The sequence below is a fragment of the Podarcis pityusensis genome (genome assembly GCF_964106645.2).
Source record: "Podarcis pityusensis genome assembly, chromosome: 1".
NCBI classification, from domain to species: Eukaryota; Metazoa; Chordata; class Lepidosauria; order Squamata; family Lacertidae; genus Podarcis; species Podarcis pityusensis.
In genome coordinates, this window is record NC_138028.1 from 13,730,831 (window position 1) to 13,755,167 (window position 24,337).

Here is a 24,337-nt window from a genome sequence, read left to right on the forward strand (position 1 = left end):
TGAGATTGCCCACGTTCTATCTAACCAATGGGCCACGCCGCCATAACATGTAGTAGTTACAGCCTTAGTTCAAAGTTAAAGGTGTTTTGTGGATTTAATTGCAACTGACAGATATATAACCCTTGCAAAATTGGTTTACTGTGTGCAGTTCTCAGACGCCCCTCCATGTACTGCTTCTGATAGCATATGGCAAATTTATATGCAAAAATGGCTACGCTAGGAGAGACTATCAAACTCTCGTGGGAGAACGTCAAAGAAGCACTTTTATATTGTCGCCGTTAGAAAGTGGTCTCTATTAAGCAAAAATTGATTCCCTGCTTCCCCAAAGGTGTGCACAAAACCATTTTATTTTATTTTATTTTCAAAGTAGGCACAGAACAGAAGAAAATGTGTATTTTCTATACAATTTTCCACCTTTGGTTTCATTCATTGAACGTATTAGCTGGAGCGACTTCATCCTACTGTGTGCATTAATCATTCATATAGCTGCACAATGCACACAGACTGTCTGGGGGCTGTATTTTAGGATTGTTTTCTCTTGTTCTGCTTGACAACAATCCTGTGAGGGAGATCACTGCGAGTTTCATTTTCCAGAGAGGGCTATGGAGGGTCTTCGGCATTCAAAGGAGGAGAGGGAGAGGGCGATGCCTTTGACCCAACCGTAGGCATGGACTGAATTTTTTTCCAAGAGAGCAAGATGATTTATATTGGAAGCTGCATTCCAGTCATTAGGAAACAAGCGGCAATAAAGATGACAAAATTAAGTAGCTATTTGTTATCCATCAAACAACTATCATAAGGAGAAGTGATTAGGGCATACAAGCAGCTTAGGAAAAAGCCTACAGGATCAGTAAATCATGTTAGTGGGACTTGGCTATGGCTTGGGGAAATGAATAAGAAAACAAAAAACACCAAATGTCATTTTAAGAAATGATAGAAGGCAAAACGCATGATTTTTCCAAGTACATTGTTCGATGATTCAAGTTCTCTCTCTCATGCAATCATGGGCATGCGCGTGCATGCACACCCTTCAATTGTCTGACATCAAAGGATTCTGTCATTCCAACAATTGTTGTTTTCTTTAAAAAACAACAACCTGACAGGAGCTTAGGAAAAAGACAGGCACTTACAGTTACTCTGGTAAGCGATGCTGTGCTACAAAGCGTGTACAGAATAGAACCCCTGGAAAAACAACACTTTTTCACAGGGGAGAAGGGAAGTTCCTTACTAATCTACATAGGTTGTGGGGGGGGCAGTCAAATTAGAATGCAATGCAGCAGCCGTTGCAAAAAGGATGTCTTTTTTTTTAATACCACAATCTGATAAATTATCTTAAGTAGCACATTAATGTCAGAAATTGAGCATAATCTAACTTCTTTTGGTAGCAGTATTAAATGGCTTTCAAACATCTTTCCTACTAGTCTGACATTAAATTTAATAGCACTCAAAGAGACGTGGAAAAAAATGTTTCGGTTTTTCTTTTTTAAAAAAAAAAAAGGGGGGGACCCCAAACTACAGCACTATTGCCTTTTAACCGAGAAATTGTTGAAATGATGCGAATTCTGAGGTTATTGGCCCTTCTAGGGAACAAGATAAGTAATTTGCTGTGTAACATTAATCAAATTAACAGGGTCATAAGCATTCCATGCTGTACGTGTGTGGCCTAGCACAGAGTTGCATCTCTCAAGCATGGCTAACAGACTTGGAACACAGGCTTATGCATTCATTTTCTCTCCAATATTTCCAGTACAAATGCATCCCTCACCTGAGCACCATTTGGTGGACATTTGCATTGTGACATCAATTTGGGGAAACATGAGCAACGATGGCATCACCTGTTGACTTTGCCTGTAGATGGCTTCACAGGTGCCCAGCATGGTGCGAGACACTCCTCTGAGTTTGGTGACTTGGGATGTTTGTACTAGCAGTGAAGGTGTCCTCTGAATATTCCCACTATTGGCTTAAATTAGAGGTTCGGTGCAGATGCCAGTTTAACCGTAACGGGGCATCATCTCTGCAACTACATGGTTAACCTTAACCAGGCAACGAAAGCCCACTTCTACTCTGGTTGCACAGAATGCCTGGTTTGGTGCAAATGTTACAGTAAACTATGGTTAGAGTCAAGAGGGTAAAGGTAGCAGAATTTATGCCAGAGAAGAGGAAGAAGAGGAGGAGGAGGAGAGTGGAGCATTTGTCTGGAAACCTTGTGGTAGGGAACATTTTTTTACATGGGAGAGACTTGAGGGAAGATTGGGGAATCAGCAACTGGGGGTCTTTGGTGCCAAACACAGCCCCTTTAAGAGGATTATGGGGTCCCAAAGTAACCAGCCTAGAAGGTGTGGCATAACTGACAGCTGTGGCAATGGGGCTTACCGCCACGTCACCTTAAAGGTTGGGGCAGATTGAGAACTTTGACCTCTCAAAGTGGTCTTCCAGCAAATCTAGTTGCTGACGACGACACTAAATTAGCTCTTTCCAGCTCCATGATTCCATGAATTAATTCTGTCATAACTGTGCTTAAAATGTTAACACAAGTCTATGCTCCTTTTTCAGCTCTCCAGAAATGAGTTCTGAAGTTTAAAGCGGTAACCTTTTCTCTAGCTCAATCATAAGAGCCAGCTTTCATCTGACAAGGTAATTTAGAGAGATATACACTGGGGGGAAATTCTTGCAAGTTGTAATATGTTTCTTTAGTTCTTGCGCTCCTTTATTAGGTTGTTGTTTTTTAAGGCACTATTTCACAAGAGGGGGGAAATCCAATGAATGACAGTAATCGAATCAATGGGGGCTTAATTTGCTAAAGAACAACACATGTTTAGATTCTACACTCTTAACAAAAGAATCCCTCAAGATTGGCTTTTCTGCATGTATGTTTATGTAGTCAAAAATAATCTGTCTGCAAAATCTCTAGAAAGGAACTGAATCTGTAGTGGTAGCCAACAAGCTGTGCAATGCTATTCCTGATTTATGCCCTATGGGCACAGATAGGATTGTTCCCAATGCCACGTCTGTCAGTGAAATCTGAAGTTGCCCGTGTAGGAAATCTACCTGGCTGTTAACAACACTGGTGAAACTCTTACACTAGTGGAAAACTGCTGGTGTGAAGGAAATACTGGATGTACCAAGGGGTCAGCCGGGTTGGCCTCAACCAAGGACGTATGCCCAGGGGGCACAAAAATCGTGCTTCTCCACTCTGGCTCAAAATGGCTAGGCTCAAAAACCTGCCCATCCACACACTCCCCAAGCAGCTGCTACACTGCTCTGGGTGGCCAACATCTCCTTGCCAAGGGCACAAGGGATGGTGGAGGGGTAACAGCTCCTTGTCAATTGTGCAAAAGATTGGGGGGCACAGATTCATCTTCTTGCCCAGAAGGGAACAGGGAATGCCAATACGTCTCCTTGCCAAGGGAGCCTAGCGATGCCTCTAGATATAGTTCTAGGCATGAAACAGGAAGAGCAGAATCTAAGTGCAGGTCCTGTCTCTGTGCAGGAGTCCTACTGTTGATGATGCTGTAACATTATGTGTACAAAATAAGTGGTGCACGTGGAAAGAAAACAGAGAGCCCAAGATTACTGTCTCCCCCTCGAACCCGTAGACAAAGCAGAGGATAGGATTGTAACTAGCTTACTGCAACACAGCACCAGAAATATCCATGTGCAGGATGGGATCACACCATCTAGGAGCAAAGAAATAGGAGCTTGCTGGTGGAAACTTTGGTGGTGGGGGGGTGCTTAAATTATAGGGGTGGGTGTACTTTGCACAGACAACAAAGACTCATCAGCCAGGAGAACCAAAAATATATAAAAGGAATAGCACTTGAGATCTCAGCCTTGCCTCAATACTTTAGATATCAGCATGAACCAACTCCTCTTCTTCAAATGAAGCTGCAAGGCCAAGGCACTCCAAGTAAGCAAAAGAGAGAGGCTCATCAGGGAGAGGAGCCCATCCCTCAAAGCATGATTCCTGAACATCCTTCATTTCTTCCCTATAAATGCTGCAAGGAAGGAGAGGGATGTGTAGAGCTACTCACAAACACCAGCGGCCACAGAAATGTGTCCTACCACCTCCTCACTGCAGTTAAGACAAAATATACTGTAAAATTCTAAATATGTTTGAAGTATAGGGAAATAAGCCAATGTTAATATTCTCTGCTGTTCTCCAGAACCCTAAAGAGCCATCCACATTTTGCACCATTAGTTTGGCCCTGACCATAGTATCTTTCTTTTTCACTGTGAATGACTTTATCATATACAGTGTGATGCAGAATATCAAAGGAATTAAAGCTTCTTGACCTCAGTTCCAATTTGTATGATCACTCAGTGGGGATTTCCTTGAAGCTCGACTTGGTACTTTAGCACCTCCCTGAAATGGAAATCGGCAGTAGCCTGTATAATTATGCATTCCAAAGCTACTTCGTGTTCTTTCTAAACCTTGGGAGAGTGAATTAAACACTCCAAGATTTCAGCTGCAAAAACACGGCACTCATTAAGAAACTTCATTTTGCGATTCCATTCTTAGGCCCAAATTCCGTGTTGCATTTTGAGGACCTAGGAGCGCTCCTGCAAGTCTCTTCCATATCAAAAACACAAAGCATGGGACCATAGTATCACAGAGCTGGGATAAATCCAGTGGCTCACCGGATCAAATCCCCACAGTCATGGGCCTCAGATGTGGTGCAGCTAGCAAACTCTTCATTCCTGAGCACCACTTTGAAGGTGGTGTATTGCATTATTATTATTATTATTATTATTATTATTATTATTATCATCATTATCATTATTATCATTATTAAGCAGTATATCAAATTTATGAAATAAGTAAATAATAAACGTTGCTGCCATAAGAGCAGCTAAACATATCTGGGAACCTTGCCATACCTGGTATTAGTCACCCCTGTTAGATTAATTTCCCTGGAAATGTTTCTTCCTTCCTTAAATTAAGATCGTGCGGGGTTCCCCTTACTGACACAGTCCAATGATCCATCTAACCTGCCATTTTGTCTCTCGCAGTAGACAAGCCAAAATGCTTCAATGAACGCTTAGTAGGGCATCTTTTTTCTTCTACCCAAAATGGCAGAGTGTCCTTCTGTTGGGCAGAAGGAACCAATGGGCTACTGGAGGAACATCTAGTACCACTTCCAAAGCAGCAGCAAACTTTTCTGTTGTTGTTCAAAAGAAAGAACAACTTAAGGAAACCCACTGCTACAGGCTCCTTAAAAAGCCAGGTTTCAGCTACACTCTCTGCTGCCTCCCCTCCACCCCACCCCATCAGATCGTTGAAAGAAGCTGGACTTAAAGTTTTGGATCAGTTCTAGTATCCTATAGTTGCATAAAGGGAACTTCCAAACAACCTGTTAATTATTGAGCATTCATTCTGATTTGTTCGTAGGGACATTAGATGATGTTGCGTCAAAATAAATGCTCTCTCACACTTTCCAGTGTATTTTCTTGTCACTTCCCTTACTGAAAGAAGCCTGTTGCAGTTTTGTTGTGAAAGACCTTCCAATCAACAGCAATAGCACAACCTGATTTAGTCAGCGTATGACTGCAGTCATTGTATGTGATTTGGAGCTGTCTATATGTCTGAACCACTGAGTCTCTTGGGCTTGCCAATCGGAAGGTCAGCGGTTCGGATCCCCGTGATGAGGTGAGCTCCCGTTGCTCAGTCCCAGCTCCTGCCAACCTAGCAGTTTGAAAGCACACCAGCACAAGTAGATAAATAGATACTGCTCCAGTGGGAAGGTAAATGGCATTTCCATGCGCTGCTCTGGTTTCAGTGTTCCGTTGCGCCAGAAGCAGCTTAGTCATGCTGGCCACATGAACCGGAAAAACTGTCTGCAGACAAATACCGGCTCCCTCAGCCTATAAAGCGAGATGAGCGCCACAACCCCAGAGTCGTCTGCGACTTGACTTAACAGTCAGGGGTCCTTTACCTTTACCTTTTATACATTTAAAGCACATTTAAAGCATATGACCACCCCCACCCCCCAAAGAATCCTGGGAATTACAGTTTCTCTCAAGCAGGGTTATAATTCCCAGCACCTCTAAAAACTACAGTTCCCAAGATTCTTTGGGGGACTGACCTCTGAAGCAGTCTGTTCCACTGCTGGACACTCACACCAGAAAATCTATCTGAAAATCCTGCCCACCCACCAAAAAAAAGAGAAAATCTCTGCAGCATGCAGTTCAGTTTGGTACAGTCGTACCTCGGAAGTCGAACGCCTTGCTTCTCGAACGTTTTGGCTCCCGAACGCCGCAAACCCGGAAGTGAGTGTTCCGGTTTGTGAACGTTCTTTGGAACCCGAACGTCCGACACAGGTTCCGCAGGTTCCGATCGGCTGCAGGAGCTTCCTGCAGCCAATCAGAAGCTGCGCCTTGGTTTCCAAATATTTTGGAAGTAGAATGGACTTCCAGAACGGATTCCGTTCGACTTCCGAGGTACGACTGTATAAAGATTTGCCAACTGCAAATCGAAACCTGTCCTCTGTGATCTGAATCCAAGCAACCCACAGCTTGTTCATCCTTGTCCAATGGTTACAAAGACTTGATGTATCAGATCAGCCTCCTAAGGGAACATCATTGCTATCCAGTCTTGATTCCAGATACATTTGAATTTTTTACATTTCCTGTTGGGTTTTAAATGCTAATGAAGGAGTAACAAAGCGATGGAGAGATTCAAATACCTTCCCAATCCCCGGGTTTTCTTTGACTTTCGACACAGCTCTTAAAAGGCATGGCGGTGCAGGAGGAGGACACATCTGCAGAATGCCACTAAAATTAGTGGCGTAGATGGAGAATTCATGGGAGTGCAGCAATGGGGCATGATGCTTCTTTCTCTTCGAGGACAGGTTAAGTTTCTGGGCGGCTCTGAACAAAGTAATATTGAAGAAAGAAAGAAAAAAAAGGACAGTGTTATTATCTAGGAGGAGCAATTTAGGCCAGTAAACCAGATGTTCGGTGCCATCGCTGCCTGTTGAACAAATCAAGCCATTTCTTTTTGCAATCAGATTTCATGAGAACCTTTCGCCAGGAGATTAATAGAAGGAAACAGGGGCCAAAATATGGCTGGCATGACATTTGTGCAATTTCTCTCTCCAGTAGAGTTTCAATTATATCCTTTTTTAAAAAAAGAGACTTTTGGCAAGAGCTAAGAAGAAGAATCAAAGGTTGCCAAAGCCTCACGTCATTAAATGCTGAAATCATCCCCTTGTCACTTACAGGCCCAGATGGACTTTGCCACTGCTATGTTCACTAAGAAGTTATATTTTGTACCTAACAATTGAAGAGACAAAAGCGAAATAACTTCTGGCTATGGTTTACACAGGAGTTATATTTTGTACTTAACAAGGTAAGAGACAAAGTGGCTTCTGGCTATAGCATAAGCCAGTTGGGTTGTGAGCCCCACTAGGGCAGGTGGGGAGAGACAGTTGCATTTTCAAGCACACACAAAATGAGAGCCCATGGCAGAATTCAGTTTGGTTCTTTGAGAACAGAAAATGGATCAAATTCAACGTCCCTAATTTTTCATGTGCAGGTAACATTTCTGCATGGAGGAGCATTTGGTCATGAGAGTTCCAACCTGTAGTTTGATCTGGTTGGGCCCAGACTACAGCTTTACATCCGCATTGAGAACTTGGCCTACAATGTGCCTATTTTGCTTTAATGGAGCAGAGCATGATCTCCAGATACAGAATCTCAAGCAGTTCAGCTGGGACCAATTGTCATGTGATTCCTCCCCTCCTAGAACTGTCTCCCAATACCAGCAGTTATGAGGGAGACAATAAAGCAAGATCAACTCCATTAGCTTTGGCCAAGGCAAGCTGATATTCGGCTCCTCCCCTCTCAGACCTGTTTCCCTCAGCGGCCATTTCACCTGATCCCAACAATAATCATGAAAGGATCTGTATTTGTTTCCTTTCCTGTTCCCTTTTATGTATTATATCTAAGGTATACAAATACTTGGGAAGAAATGCCTTGGAAGAAAGGTATCATGTAACTGGATTAAGCAAGAAACAGTGCAATCCTACACATGCCTATTAAGAAAAGAACAACGGACTTACAAGAAAGTGTGTACAGAGTTGTATAAGTAAGGAAGACATGCATGAACATCACCAAGGTTGACTCCCATTTGTCCCAAAATTAAGAGAAACATTTGCCCACTAGAAAAATGGCAGAATCTGAAGCAACATCTAGTAACAAAAGTAAGGCTGAAAGGCAGCGTGAACCAAGGGGCCACAGAAAACAGAAAACAGTTCCATCTTAAAAGCACAATTTAATTTACATAATGTTTACATAAATGTGATTGACAACTGGCATGAGGATGTCTTGCAATTCAAGGACATTACTGCTGCATTTTTGGTCCTCATACTTAAGTTTATTCTCTACGGCCAAACATCCACGTCTCAAAATGTTCCCGGGTTTATAAATGACACTTCCCATATTTTTGATTAATAGGGAATATTATGCATATTCTAGCTTCCATTATGTGCTATAACATGGAAATAACAAACAGGGGGGAAATAGCTCTGGTGAATACTTTCAAAGCTCTATGAAGGGATGTACACGGAATCCTGATAGATTAATGATTGCTTCAATACAGTCTGCAAATGGAGTCCCCTTGGGAGAAATATATAAAAGAGGATGCCAAGATTGAATTTACACATCCAATGTTTATTCAGACACCCAGGCTGAGTGTTAATAGCCAGATACGTTTAGCATACACAAGGGGATCGGCGAATGAAAAATGTAGGTCAAGTATGCTGTAAAGGTGTAAGTTCTGCCATAAACGCCAAGGGCCCAAACCAAGTTAGCCGTGCTCAGATGCACTGAAATCAACAGACTTAATCACATCTGACTGTGTTGGATTATGGCGTAACTTTTTAAAATAAAAAGGGCCAAAGCTGCCCACTGGAACTGGTAGGGTAAAAGTCAAGAATTCTAGCCAACGACAATAATTCTAGGTATTCCTCCATCCTCCTCTCTGCCAAGTTCTAAGGAGGAGGGAACTGACAGCCAGGTCTGCCTCCTGGACTAGCTGCATCAGAAGGCAGGATGTTTAGGGTTAAACCATGTCTAGGATGCCTAGGGAAGGATGTCAGTTTCAGCAACTGATTTTCATGAAGAAAGACCACCAGGAATGAGTTGCTCTGCTCATTAGGCCTAACGCTCAACCAAGTCTGTGGAGAGCGTGTTTTTGCTAATAAAGAGTTAACTCCATCTTTGAACTGTGCAATTACTGATCGGCACACTGCTGTGACATGCTGGTATTTTGAGAGAAGGAGGGGAAAACTTCTTCCTATCCACTTTCTCTGCATCATGCATAATTTTATGTGCCCCTTATCCTATCGCCCATTCCAACTCGCCTTTCCCTGAACTAAAAAGCCTTTGAACGATTTTAGGGAAAAGCTGAAGCAGCTGCTAGAGAGGGTCGTTAACAATAAGAAAGGCCAAATGCAATGCTAATTTTACTTCACGTGGATCTTTAAAATATATACCAGACATTACAGTGCCCTCAGAGCACCCATTTGTACATGAAAGCATTTGGAAGAGCATCATCTGCCTCCTTAGTCACTTCTGAAGAGTATTAGAAGTATTGTTGGCACCGACAATTTCCAGCAGCAGATTCAGTGCATGAAAAGAAAGGGAGCCCCGGCTGAAGACAAGATGGAGGACTTAGATGCATGGAATGCAATGATCAAAAAGGCAAGGATTACGCAGTTACCCATCGGATCCTGGAATGACCACAAGAGAGCCTAGACTATTTATACATTAAATGCAAGACAGCTGCTCCCCCCAGCATCTTTTGAGTTTCTGAGCCACTGGGCCAATGTCAAGAGGCAGAGCCGCAGTTTGCACCACACATGATGCCTCTTGCAGCAAAAAAAATGAGCAGCTGCTACCTTGGTGGCCTTCCTTGGAGGAATTAATAAAGCTACGCTGTAACCAAAACTGGCATGGCACCGCGCCTGAAACAGCAACCGAGAGAGCAAGCAATTTTAATTCCCAGAGTGCTCACCGATTCCAGAACATGCTTAACAGTTTGCCCATATGGCAGAAGGAGGGTAGTGCTTAGCCCCATGACAAAAGTAAGTGAAATCTGTTTTGTTTTCCCATCAAATGCCTCGGATGTCGACAGATGTGGGTCATACCAACTTGTGGCAGAATTGCACTTTGGGTGAAACCCAGTGGCAATTCCAGGAGACAACGAGAAGATGTTTGGAAAGCTTCTTCCAAATCATTGTTCTGTTTAGGCGCCGGACTTTTCTGTGACTGCGGCCAGCTGTGCCACGCCAAATATCTGCCACAAAAAGAACATTGCTTTGTCCAGGTGCAGAAATTTGTGCATATGGTGGACATAGAGCTCTGACAAGGAAAGCCTGAACTGGAAACTTTCAATGAATACCACTTATGTAGTAAGAGGAAGGCAATAGTTCAGTGGTAAAGCATGTGTTTTCCATGTAAAGGTTCCCAGTACAATCCTTGCCAACTCCAGTTAAGGTGTGGGAACCCTGAAGATCTATCTGCCACTCAGTATAAGACAAGGTTGAGCTATACGGACTAATGGTCTGATTTCAAATAAGGCGGCCTTCTACATAAAACAGAAAGAGTAAAGCTGGATGCCTTTCTTTAAAGCACCTTTCCCCCTCCTCCCCAAAAAGGAATCCTGGGAAATGTAGTTTGTTAACAGCAACCCTCTTGGGGTAAACTACAGCTCCCAAGAGTCTTTGGAGTGTCTGTGCTTCGAACATATGATGTGTAAACAGCCTAAAATCTAACACAATTACGAGGGCAAATGAGCGATAACATGGTTTCCATTTACCTTCTTCAAGCTTATCACTGACATATTTCAAAAGAAAGAGCCTGTGGTTGATTTCTAGCTCATGCACGTGACATAAATTAGTTCTCTCCTTCTGTTCAATCCCTAGCACAATTCCCAGACACAATCTGCATGGCTGAGAAATGAAGGGATGCAGAAGTCGAGAAGGACAACGATGTGATGGAAGGACCGCATGTTTGATTCCAGGTGAGGAAGCTCCTCAAATTCTGACTAAGGTTAAGACGCACGCACAATTCCTTTCCTTGTGCTTATCTAGACTTCTAAAAGGACTCCAGAAAAAGACGCCAAGGCACAGACTTTCAACAGCTTTCCCAATTAAGGCTTCTGAAGTGCCGCTGTATATTATTTTCCCCTCCGTCTGTGAGATCTACTGTCTGCATTTTGCTTAACTTTTCATCTTTAATAGAAGTTGTCTTTTAAGATGCTCCAGAGAGTTCTTTGCTCATAGCTAGGTGTCACAGCAGAAAATAAAAAATGAATATATGGCACAAGGAGGAGCACTCAAATATCAAGTGACAAGGGACAGGCCTCTAACCCGCTCTTTCCTCTGCACAATTTACAGATTGCTCAGTTGGCTGCTGCACATGGAAGGCGATGCAAAGCACAGAGGGAACCGGTGAAGACCAATTAACTAATGACCTGCATCTGGAGAACAAAATGAAAGAGGAGGTGACAAACCCAGATACAGAAAGAAGTTCACACTGGCCTGGTTTGCATGTAACACAAAACCATGGTCTAAAACACATCATGGTTTACCCAGTAACTTTATTGCAAATGATTAGCGAGCTGGTGCATGCTGCTCACTTACTCCCTACTCCTCCTTCCATGCAGCATAAGAAACAAACTAGAGTATGGGCTTAGCCCATACATTTGGGTTTGCTTCCTCTCTCATCCAGCACACGGAGTGGGCACTGGAATGAATGGGCAATGGACAACAGCATGCTGCTCAATTGTTATGTACTGAGTTGAATAGGATCCAAAATGCAGCAGTCTGATTGGTCCTAGAACAATAGGATTCAGAATGCAGCAGTCTGATTGGTCCTAGAACAATAGGCTCCAGAATACAGCAGTCCACAGGAGCCACCCAATCCAGCTCCAGGTGGAAGTGAATCCGCGAACTGATTGGCCTACAGGAGAATCCGGGAATTAGCCAATCACGTGGGGCCCATTGTGTAAATAATGTACAGTATATAATGCAGACATTCTGGGGGAACTTCCATTCCTCCTCACCACTATGAGCTGAATAAAGAGCATGCAATCCACTCTCGACTCAGAGTTTATTTCATCAATCATGATAAACCATGCTTTGTTTTAGACAATGGCTTTGTGTTACATGCTGTCATGGGCCGGGAGTCAGCTTCACCTGCTGAACAGCAGCCTGAAGAGGGAGAAGGCGGAGTGACTCCACCTGCAGCTGGTCAGCCTTCAAGGACTCAGAGGAGAAGGCGTTGATATGAACCAGCTCACTTCAGCCTTCTTAAGGCAGGGCTTCCAGTCTCACTCAGATGCTGGAAACAATGCTTGTCGGGCCTGGTCTGACCTTGCTGCTTCTTGCTCCTCTTTTCCTTTGATCATCGGATTCCCTGACCCCTGGACTGTCTGACCATGTTGCCCGACCCTAGGACTGGACCTGACTTTGGATATAGACTCTGCCAATAGGCAGGTACACCCCAGAGACTCTGTTGGTTGGCTAGGCTTCCACTCCACTGAGTTTGTTCATCGTTGCTCAGCACGAGACTATGACACATGCCAAAAATGTTTGCTGAAATATGTCTCTGAGCCTGATCTACAAGCTCCAGAACAGGGGTAAGTAAAGGTAAGGCTGTTTGTTTGTTTACTGGATGCTAATGAGCCAGGCACTCAGAGGCTTTTCAGTATGGACAATACTGAGCTAGATGATAATAATAATAATAATAATAATAATAATAATAATAATAATAATAATAAATAATAGATAATAATTTATTATTTATACCTCGCCCATCTGGCTGGGTTTCTCCAGCCACTCTGGGTGGCTTCCAACAGAATATTAAAATACAATAATCTATTAAACATTAAAAGCTTCCCTTAAACAGGGCTGCCTTCAGATGTCTTCTAAAAGTCTGGTAGTTGTTTCTCTCTTTGACATCTGGTGGGAGGGCGTTCCACAGGGTGGGTGCCACAACTGAGAAGGTCCTCTGCCTGGTTCCCTGTAACTTGGCTTCTCACAGGGAGGCAAGAAGAAGAAGAAGAGGAGTTTGGATTTGATATCCCGCTTTATCACTCCCTGAAGGAGTCTCAAAGCAGCTAACATTCTCCTTTCCCTTCCTCCCCCACAACAAACACTCTGTGAGGTGAGTAGGGCTGAGAGACCTCAGAGAAGTGTGACTAGCCCAAGGTCACCCAGCAACTGCATGCGGAGGAGCGGAGACGCAAACCCGGTTCACCAGATTATATACCAGAGTATACCGCTCTTAACCACTGCACCACACTGGCCAGAAGGCTCTCGGCATTGGACCTCAGTGTCCGGGCAGAACAATGGGGGTGGAGATGCTCCTTCGGGAAAATAATCTCACCAGATATAAGGCAGCTTCCTATGAATAGTGCACATTTAAGGACACAGCCTAGGAATTTGTTTACAGTACCTGAACTGAGGTCACAGTCATCTCTCACTACTGGTTTTCCTCTAAGCTCTCTTTATTTCACCAGCTTCATTTAGGCGTGGGTGTGGAACAATTTTGCGGTTGCCACTGTTGAAGGATTAGGCGTTGATAACGCTTGCTGATCTGCTGCACGTCACCCAGAGATCAGCCTTCTGTCCATCCCACCCCAAATAAAGGCACAGATGCCACCATTGAGGAATAGAGTAAAAGAATGCCAGCCACCAAGCGTTCTTTGAAATCTGCCTGCAGATAAGACAGATACAACCTTTACAGAGCAGTAGGGAAAGTCAAGAAGCATCCTAGGTTCACTGAATACAGGTAGTGTGTTTTTTCCTGATTCTAGGTTTGTGGGGTGGGTTGTGGGGTGGACAGAATTAGTTCTGCAAGGCTGAGGAAAACGTCAGGTATGGCTAGTAGTGATAAACTAGCATCTGTGACATTAACCAAGAGGATGATACAAACACATACCAATCTCTAGAGCAGTTTGGCAACCATTTTTTTAATAAAAAAAATTCCACTTTTTTTTTTTAACATAAGGTGAAAGAATTTAAGGGAAAGTAAACAGACACAGGATGCTCTAAACTTCCTCTTAAAAGCAGGCAACCTAACTGAAACACTGATGAGGAATGAGACTGAAGGCTGATCCGGCTGACATGGAAATTATGACGCCTCTAGGAAGGCTGACTCATGCTGAAGGAGCTGCTGTGACTTTTCTTCAAATATTTTGTCTGTCTTCATTACAGATGTATGCATCTGCCTATTTCCATTCCATGTCAGTTTCATATGCACCTAAATCATAGGTCCATTTGGTTCAAATTTTTTGGTGAATTTAAAAACACACATTAAAAAGGTGAATTTAAATAGTATACACTTCCTACAAATACAATTGTAGAGTTAGAAGGGACCCCAAGGGTCATTTAATCCAACCGTCTGCAATGCAGGAATCTCAACATGCAGTTCCCCATCCAATTTGAAACCACACCAGCCCCTGCTTAGCTTTGCAAATGTGCTAGCAAGTTTTATAGCTGCACCACTAGGAGGAAAGTGGTGCAGCACACTCCTAGTGGTGCAGCAATAAAACTGCTAGCACATTTCCATAGCTAAGCAGGGTAAAGTTATTCCCCTAAAATACACCCACACCCAGCCATGCTGCAAACACGGTGACCTGCAACTAAATGGGGAACCGCGAGAAACACAGCAAAATCTTTCTACCTTCTCTTTAAGTTTGCACAACAAATCTGTACCTGAAAGATTGGGGGGGGGCTGTGTACTCTTATACAGAAGGCTGTTCCCTCACCACAAGACAAACCCCCAAAGAAAAAGCCCATGTAGTTTAATCTTTAGATAAGCAGAACTGTCAACATCTAGCCTTAGAGTCTATGTCAGTTCCTGATCTGCGTAGGGAACACTTAATGAGGTATTGAAAATGCAGTTACTGCAAAGTCAACAATGTTTACACACCCTACTGAATGAACAAGCCTGCTAGAGCAGGCAAAAGCGCCTCAATTGAAGCATGCTACTTCTGGACCCAAAGAAGCAGGGAGCTTGCATATTTTTTAATGTGCCACTTGTTTCCCTAAGAAGCAGCATGAAGTTAGCAGAACAACTTGAGCCTAATTCTTAATTCCACCAAGAAATCTGTTTTTGGAACTGGAGTCCCACAGGCACAAACAGTAAGTGGACATGCGGGCATGGCCAAACTTGGCCCTCAAGCTGTTTTGGGACTACAACTCCCATCATCCCTAGCTAACAGGACCAGTGGTCAGGGATGATGGGAATTGTAGTCCCAAAACAGCTGGAGGGCCAAGTTTGGCCATACCTGCTAGAGGTATGAATGAGCAATCATAGGGTTTCCACTTACGAGTTTTCCAGCTGTTGGTCACATGCTCCAAGCCCTACCCATTTGTGGGTGGAGCTTGGGACCAATGAATGACAGCCACACTGCAGGTTCCAGTGGAGGTCCTTAATATTATCACACCCTTGCCCTTCAGCTCAAAGGATGATAAGGTGAGGGTGGGGGAATTCAGCTCCTATGCTAATGGAAGCCCCAGCAGCCTTCGTTTTTCCACGGGAATGCAAGGGAAGAATTAAGTTGTTTGTATTTTTTTCTTATACAGGGCCTACTGGAGAAGTAATACTTTGGCCAGAGCGTCTCGAATGTCACCTTGAGAGCAGCACCATTCAGCCACAATTCCTAGAGTGTAGATTTGGGGAACTGTCCGGTAAAGTAAAGCTAATGCTTGAGAGACAGACAGACAGACTGGGAAAGGGGTATTGAGTAGGTGGACTAAAGTCCTTCCCTAAAGTAAAGATCATCCTTACTTCACTTCTCTCTGTATGTATTTTTGTTGTTTTAAGTGACGGCAAAGCAACGGAACAACAGCAACAGTTGCATTACCAACAATTTTCTAACGAAGTCAACTCTGCAAGCAGAGCACTTGACATTTTGGCCCACAATACCGCACTGAAGAGGAAAGCCACTTCTAACAGAAACTTTACTGGCAGTTCCAATTACTTGTCCTACAAAGTCGCTGCTTTACATTACGGCTCACAGAAAAGCATACGCAGCAGGACAAGAGACCAAAATGGCATTTTGATTGACATCTTATGTTGACTGAAGGCCACTTCTCACACTGCATTTCAAAAGCAAAGAACTCTCCTCCCTTTCTTTGGAGAGAAAGAAGAAAAAGAAAAACATGCAAAGTATTTTGTTTGAGTAATACATTTATCTGGCCCCCAGCCAGACCCGTGAACTTCAAAACTGCAGAGAAGTTTTGGCAGTTCATGGTTCTGGCTGGGAGCCAGATGTGCATATTCCCCCCATTCCAGAAAGACATTTGCATGCTTTTTGAAAGACATGAGCTTTATCCTGTGTATTTAAATGGTAATACGAGACGTAGACCTCATTCCTCCCAGATGCAATGAGGAAAATCAAGGTCTTCTGAGACCAAGATTTGGGGAATAACCAGACTTCATAAATCACAATGAAACTATTAAATTCTATCCCATTTGCCTTCACTTTTATTCCAAAAAGGGAAAAAGTAAATAAATAAAAATGCTAGTCGATTATATTCCTGTGTGTTCCATCTACATTCAGTTCATTTCAAGAGTGATGTTTCGGCAATAACCGTGCAAATTTGCAGATTGTTAGTGTGATCGATGGGTGGAAGGGGAGTTCTTGTTTGGGACTTTAAAACAAACAAACCAAGAAGAGCAATAATAACTGCTTTGCTGGATCAGACCAAGGTCCATCCAATGTCCAGCATCTGTTGTCCAGATGCTAGTGAGTGCAAGACAGGAAATGGAGATGGATGTGCAATCTCTTTAACATCCAAATGGACTAAAAACATAAAGCCAAATGGTGCAGAATGTGACTAGGAAGAAGAGGAGCTGCATTGCTCATTCAAAATTGTACCAGATCACATACCCCAACAGGTGAAAAGGGCACTCAAGTCTACAACTATATTCAATACGGTAAGTATAAGAGCAATGTTATAGAAGCGCTTTCAGGGGAGGGGCAATTACATTTTAAAAGATAAAATATATTGCACAGCAAGTGCTTAAGAAGTGCAATAACCACAATGGAAACGCTATCTTTCGGAAAGATGAGTCCACTATGCCCCTGGCAAAATGCACTTTCGAATACAAAATTCAGAAAATGTACTGGCACAATTTTGTGCACCGTGTGGCAAGAAAATGCCAAGAAATACGGGCTTTAAACTTTTATTAGAATAAACCCATGCTTTGAATACAGGAGATAACATTTCAGGTGATTGTGGGCCTTTTCTAAAAGGTGGAATTTATTGGGGCCAGGGGATGTTGAAGAATTATATCTGATCTGGCTATCCCATCTTTGCAGACTTTCTAAGTCCCAAAATGCATCACACATTACATTATATGCAGGGGAACAAGTCTGCATGGGGCCAGTACCCCACCATAAATATGGACTTTCTGGATTGGTATTGTGATTACCAGAGCTAACTTTGAAAGCAATCTGGGTTCCAACCACTATATGGTTGACATCCTTTCTTTTTGATTAATCAGATCCACTTTCTTGGAAGTTAGTCCCATTGATCTCGGTGGGACTTACTTCTGAGCATACGATTGCTCTGCCAGACACACATGAGCAAGTCACACAAACACACACAGAGAGAGCACATCAGTGGACAAAACCTCAAACTTTATTGGGCTATGCCTGGGGTCTTCAGTCATAACACTGGCATTTTCTGGACCAACAGCCAAATGGCTTACTCAAGGGGTTACTTAAATTATTCTCAGATTTATAGGTTTTAATGGGCACTGACAGCAATAAACGATGCATTACAAATCATGGCTGCGCTGGCGTGCCAGGTGACAACAGAGTTTTCTCTAAATTTTATGTTGTGATGTAGTAGTTCTAAGCACAAAGGGAACAACAACAAAAGCTTCTAAAGCCTCTATCCCATCGAGAGCCTTCCATTTACACAACTTCAGCTCCAATAGTTTCAATGGGACTTAGGCATGACCAATTTACACAGGATTGCACCTGACCTCCTAAGCAACTGGAGACAAAAGCAATATTAAAAGTAAAGCTCAGAGTATTTAAAAACCGAATTCTCCACCCAAAATTATTCACATTGTCATTTTTTCCCCCATGACGACCTACATGAATACTCTTTAATGGCACCAACTCTTCTGAGAACAACATGGCAATATGTTGATAGTTCTGGAAGAAATTAGGGGTGCCTAAAAACCAAAGTCGACATTATAAGGTAAACACAGAGTTATCAACCCTGGATGGGGGATGTTCAACCCTTTCTCCAGCTACCAATTATCTCCTTCAAATACACCTCTGACCATTTTTTTACTTCACCGCCCCTTGAGGCTATGAGCCAAAACCTTAATTAGTCCAAAGATGGGGTCCTGCATTGAGCACCCAGTAGAAGATCAAATATGGGGTTCAGAACACCCATTTGCCAAGGCAGCATCTAAATGTCAGTGAAATCAATGGGATTTACAGCTCACCCTCTATAGCAACGTGAGGAGCTGAAGTCAGAGTGGAAGGAAGTGTGTTGAGAAATACAGACTTCCTCAAAGTTAGTTTAGTGCTGGTTCCGTCACGGGGATTCGAACTGTAGACCTTCTGATCGGCAAGTCCTAGGCTCTGTGGTTTAACCCACAGCGCCACCCGCGTCCCAGGTCCAACCTGTACACCTGTCCAAATAGAGAGAAGGCAAATGGGTGCTGCTGCTCACTCTACTCCCCCTTGTTAAATCCACACCAATGTTTAAAGCACTCTTATACCAAATTTAAGTTATGGAGAATCCTGGGAAGTGTAGTTTGTGAAAGGTGCTGGGAAGTGTAGGGGTGTGAGATCAGCAGCCATAACAAAGCACAATTTTTGGGATTATCTGTTAAAATTGCAGAATATAGCTTCGAATGTCTGGTGCAGGCGTGACTGCAGAGAGAAGCCACAGCAAGGAAGAGGAGGAGCAACAACAGTGAGGCAAAGAGGCTCTAGAGGAGAAGAAGAAAAATTTGGACTTGATATCCTGACTTTCACTTCCCTTAAGGAGTCTCAAAGCGGCTAACATTCTCCTTTCCCTTCCTCCCCCACAACAAACACTCTGTGAGGTGAGTGGGGCTGAGAGACTTCAAAGAAGTGTGACTGGCCCAAGGTCACCCAGCAGCTGCATGTGGAGGAGCAGGGAATCGAACCCGGTTCCCCAGATTACGAGTCCACCGCTCTTAACCACTACACCATGCTGGCTCCCTGAGGCTGATGGCAGGGCCCTCCCAGAGATGGAGAAGATACCCAGCAATTCTAACATGGGGAGCCAGTGTTGTACAGTGGGAACAGTGCTAGATTTGGACCAGGAAGACCCAGGTTCAAATATCCGCTCAGCCATGAAGCTCACTGGGTGACCTGGGTCAACCACACACACTCAGCCTAACCTACCTTACAGGGTTATTGTGAGGATAAAATGGTGATGGTGAAGGGAACCAGTACGCTGCCTTGAGCTCCTTGCAAGGAGAAATGGTAAGAAACCCAATAAAATAGCAAATATCCCTGATGCCAACTATACTAATAATGAACCAATAGGTTCGATGAAGTGCTTATGAGCACCTAAGTAGCTAGCTGGAGCCCGGCCATGAAGTCTAAAGTATTGGGTGCATTTATTTGTAAGTGCCAGGGGTGATTAATAGCAGCAATAACAACAGGAGAGGCAAGGCTGCCGGAGTCCCACATGGAGAGCGCATGGGACAAAGGCAGTCGACGGCGGCACTGAAACCACGCTCCTTTTTAATCCTGTTGTTGCTATGAATTATAACTTGGGAGACGGACATAAAGTATGTTATTACAGCATCATCTGTAATGCAAAGATTAACATCTCTCCTGCAAACAGCACCCAGGGGCAAGCAAACAAAGTCGGAGCCACTGAAGAACCAGACCGTCCTCCAGGCTCTACAAGTGTGTATATATATGATGAATGCCAAAACGCTTTCTATCATTCAGCAGTAAGAAACAAATATATACCTATCTATTCACAATGAGCAGCAGTCGGGGTTTTATCGCTCAGTCTGTCAAGGCTGTCAGCCCCAGAGAGGCATTACAATAGTTAAATATCTAATGGTACCGAAGAGCCGGAATGTCACCAATAGAGAGAGAGAGAGAGAGAGAGACGAAACAGGTGCACGCTGTCAAATTACCGCCCGCTTGGAAAGTCACGATTATCGCTTTAACTATGGAATGCTACAATCCCCAGTGAAGCAAAGACAACCCCCCCAACCCGAACACAACAGCTGGTGCTCTCAGACCTGGAGGGGAGGGGGCGGGCAGGGGGGAGATATCGAGATCAGTGCAAGTAATGAAGGAATGAGGTTAAAGTGGGGGGAATGTCAAAGGAGAAAGAGGAAAAAAAGCTGGCTGTAGGGTTTTTGTTTTGTTTGTTTTTTGAAATCACACCCAAACGTCGGTGGAACGCAGGATAACAAAGAGTGAAAAATAAAAAATGGAAGGCGCAAGAGAAACGAGGACCTCTGATTGAGGAGAACCTCTGGAAATGAGTTATGGGAGTTGAGGTAGGGGCTTGGGGAGAGAGCCGGCGCTTCAGATTTGCAGGGTGATAGCCACGGGGGGGGGGGATGGGACGCGGGTGGTGCTGTGGGTTAAAACACAGAGCCTAGGACTTGCCAATCAGAAGGTCGGCAGTTCAAATCCCTGCGACGGGGTGAGCTCCCATTGCTCGGTCCCTGCTCCTGCCAACCTAGCAGTTCGAAAGCACATCAAAAGTGCAAGGAGATAAATAGGTACCACTCTGGCAGGAAAGTAAACGGCGTTTCCGTGCACTTCTCTGGTTCGCCAGAAGCGGCTTAGTCATGCTGGCCACATGACTCGGAAGCTGTACGCTGGCTCCCTCGGCCAATAAAGCAAGATGAGCGCCGCAACCCCAGAGTCAGCCATGACTGGACCTAATGGTCAGGGGTCCCTTTACTAGCCACGGGGGGGGGGGGGGGCAAGTCTGGCTTCATCACTAAATTTTCAGTTTTCTTGAATCTTGTCTCTCATTCAGGTGTGTCCACTCTCCCACAGCAGAGTCCAAGAAGGACCAGCCACACTGCAGCTGCAGAAGGAAAGGAGGAATTGTGAGGCAAGAAATTGTACAGCACACCTGGAATGGGACTGACTAAACCAGGAGAGCATTTCTCATGCCTGTTTTATCATCTAGCAAAGGCATGAGATTTATAGTTTGATGAATGTGATGTTGATATTGGTTTTTAACGTCTACCAATATTTTCCTAACGAATATTCTATATCGTTTTACATAAACCGCTTACAAGTTTGTTTGTCTATTAAGTGGCACATAACTCCTATAATTGGGACCTGCTTGAGGCCATCTGGGTGAGAACAGGACTCTGGACTAGTTGGGCCACTGGCAAGATCCAGAAGGCTCTTAGAATCATAGAACTGTAGAGCTGGAAGGATTCCCGAGGGTCATCTAGTCCAACCCCTTGCAATGCAAGAATCCTGCCCACGGCCATCCCTGGTTGGGCTTGAACCACCAACCTTCTGGTTAACAGTCAGATGCACTAGCCCACGGTGCCACTGGTGGCTTCTAACATTCTTAATAAATGAATAAATAAAAATGTGTACAAGCAAATCTCTAGCCCAAGAAGCACAATAATTTGAATTAAGTAGTAAATAATTTTTGAGCAAAAGAGGGGGGGGAATGGGAGGGGGAGTGCTACCTAAAGGGGACCACCCAAACAGGCCAGTGAGGACAGATTATGCCAAGGTGCCACAGAATGTTAACTATTGGGAGGAGAAAACAGAAAACCAGGGCACAGGGGGCTGGAGTGACAGGAATCTGAGCAGAAGCAGTCAGCACTGCAACATTTTGTTGTCTGCTGCCTACTATCCTTGGCAGATGCTGATCAAAGACTCTTTCCAAACAGTGATTTTACCAAAGCCATTTCCCTTCCCCGGGGAAATGGAGCTGCGGGCTGGACACGATCCCGCCCCTTGCACGGTGGTGTGGCTAGCCCCCGCGTCACAGGGAGTCACCTCCGCGTCGCGCCCAAGACCAACCAATCTGGTCAGCAAGGGGGCATGGCGCGCAGCATTTAAGCAGCCGGTGGGCAGGAATTCGCCCCTTTTTTCTGGTTCCCACTCACGCAGTTCTCCCACCCTCCCTCCCTCCCTAAGATTAGGCTCTTAATCCTTTGACCTTGCTATGGACCTCAGTTGGTCGCCTGTTGAAGGCGCCTGGTAGGAATTTTTTCAACTTTGCGAATTGGCACCAGCCATTTGGTTTTTCTCCTACTGTAGCAAATCATCACAACTTTGTAAGGTTTGGCAGTAAGGCATTGGAGTATTCGGCTGGAGGTGAGGGGAGGTAGTGGCCATCACCTACCCCTCCTATTTCAAGGATATTCTGTTAAAGGAATCCGGGGGAAATTGGTCTCAAATATCTTTATTCCAACACAGGGGGCGGGTTCAGGGCCTTGCCATTCAGTTTCACATTAGGCAAGTGGGGTAAAACTACTCCTACGTATGAGTGCAAGTAGGGGGACATTATTTTTTAAAAAAAATAAAATAAAAGAACACTGCACAAAGAAAAGCAGCACATGAACCAACAAGAACGCTTCTCTCTAGTTGGACTAGCTTTCCGCAGGCAGGGAGTTACCGAGAAAGGGGAACATTTTCCCTTATGTGATCTAAAGTGGAAAAGCCCCTAGAGGGTTGTATCACTTCATTCTCCTGAATGTGCAGATCCTGCCCCTGAAGATATTTCAGTTTCCATCCTGTTCCCTTTGGTTTCTATCCTGCCGGTGTTTAATAAAAACTAAGTATTACTTCACTTGCCTTAAGGACCTGTACAAATTAGGACTGCCACCTTTTGTTTTTAAGAAAACACAGCAGCCCTGCCCTTGATGGATGATTGACACAGTGGCAGTCTCAGCAGAGCACCTGGGCTGTAGCGCTGGGTTCGCGTTGCACTGCAAAGGGTGCCTATACGTGTGTGTGTGCCTTTGGCTTAGTCTAGGATTACCTTTTCGCTGAGATAGGCAAGCGCTCACAGCGCAGCTAATAGAACAGGCTTCCAATAGCATTACTGCAGATTCACAGAAAGAAAAGGAGAAATATGTGTGCAACTGAGCCTGTTGCGCAGAATGGAGAGGGAAGCATAATAACAATTATTGGCAACGACGGTCTGGGCATTGGAGAAAAGAAAAAAGGCAGACTCTTGCATGCCCAGAAGGCCTGTCAAAGGTATTATGTCTCTGAACACCAGTTGCAGGGAATCGCTCAAGTCCTGTTGATGGCTTCCCACAGGCACCTGGCTGGGCACTGTGACAACAGGATTCTGGGCTATATGGACCACTGGCTTGACTCAGCAGCATTCTTCTTATGCCATTATTGAAGAGGAATGGCTGGAAGTGGTGGTAGTGGTGTTTTACTCCCTTGTGAAGCAGACTTCAAATCTTTCCATTTTACAGGCGGAGAGGGTGATAGTGGCACCACTCACTCATTTACAACTCTGGTTGGCTGCTGAAACTCAGCCTCCCAGTTCCAACGCACATTCATTTCTTGCATTTTCCTTCCTTGTCCAAACCTTCCTTCCTTTCTTTTCTCCTGTCGCCACATGCGCACATACCCCTCCCACCAATCCTTTTGCTCTCTTTCCCAGTCTCCTAACTGCAGCCACCAGCCGCCCATTTGCACACCTTCCTGCATCCAGATTGATCTCATTCTCTTACGCCAATAGCCCCTCTGATCCCATTGGCTCCACATGCCCCCTTGTTAACCCCCATCTCCAGTTTTGGATTGACTCTCCCATTCATTGCTGCAAGCCCCCCTCCTGGCTGTTCTTTTCTGTTCCAATGCCATTTGCTCTGGTCTGAAATTGCCTGCTTCTCCCGTCCCTCCCTCCTGCCTGATCCCTCAGTCCCCCTCCTGATATTCAGTCTATTAACCTCCCTGACTTCTCCGTGGCTGTCAGCCTTCGCAATCCCTCCCTTTCCCCAACTGCCATCTGCAAACATGTTCAACTCCAGCCCTCCCAATCCTGAACGCCTCCTGCAGGTTCTCTCCCCACCTAATCTCCCTTTTCTCCTCCACTACCACTGTGCCTTTGACCGGTTATTATTCTACATATCCTCTTTTATTTGATTCGCCTACCCTCAGAATATAAACTCTTCCTAGCAGGGAGTTCGTCTCCTCTACATTCATAAAGCACTGTGGAAAATGTGCAAAGATGCATTAGAGAGGTTAAATCGCTTTTCCGAGACTCATTGCTGACTTCCAAGTTAGGCTCAAAAAGCTTATTCAGATTAAGCACAGTTCTCCTCTCCCCGACAAGTGCTAACATAAAAC

The 24,337-nt window shown here is 44.4% G+C and overlaps 1 protein-coding gene across 3 annotated transcripts in view; it reads right to left on the bottom strand.

Annotated features, from left to right (window-relative positions):
- KIF26A (kinesin family member 26A) overlaps window positions 1–24,337 on the bottom strand; it is a 156,315-nt gene that overhangs the window by 29,125 nt on the left and 102,853 nt on the right. For all 3 annotated transcript variants that reach the window (XM_081001998.1, XM_081001997.1, XM_081001999.1), the window contains one exon: window positions 6,684–6,867. In XM_081001998.1, coding sequence (XP_080858124.1) covers window positions 6,684–6,867 — 184 coding nt within the window. The remainder of the gene's footprint in view (window positions 1–6,683; window positions 6,868–24,337) is intronic.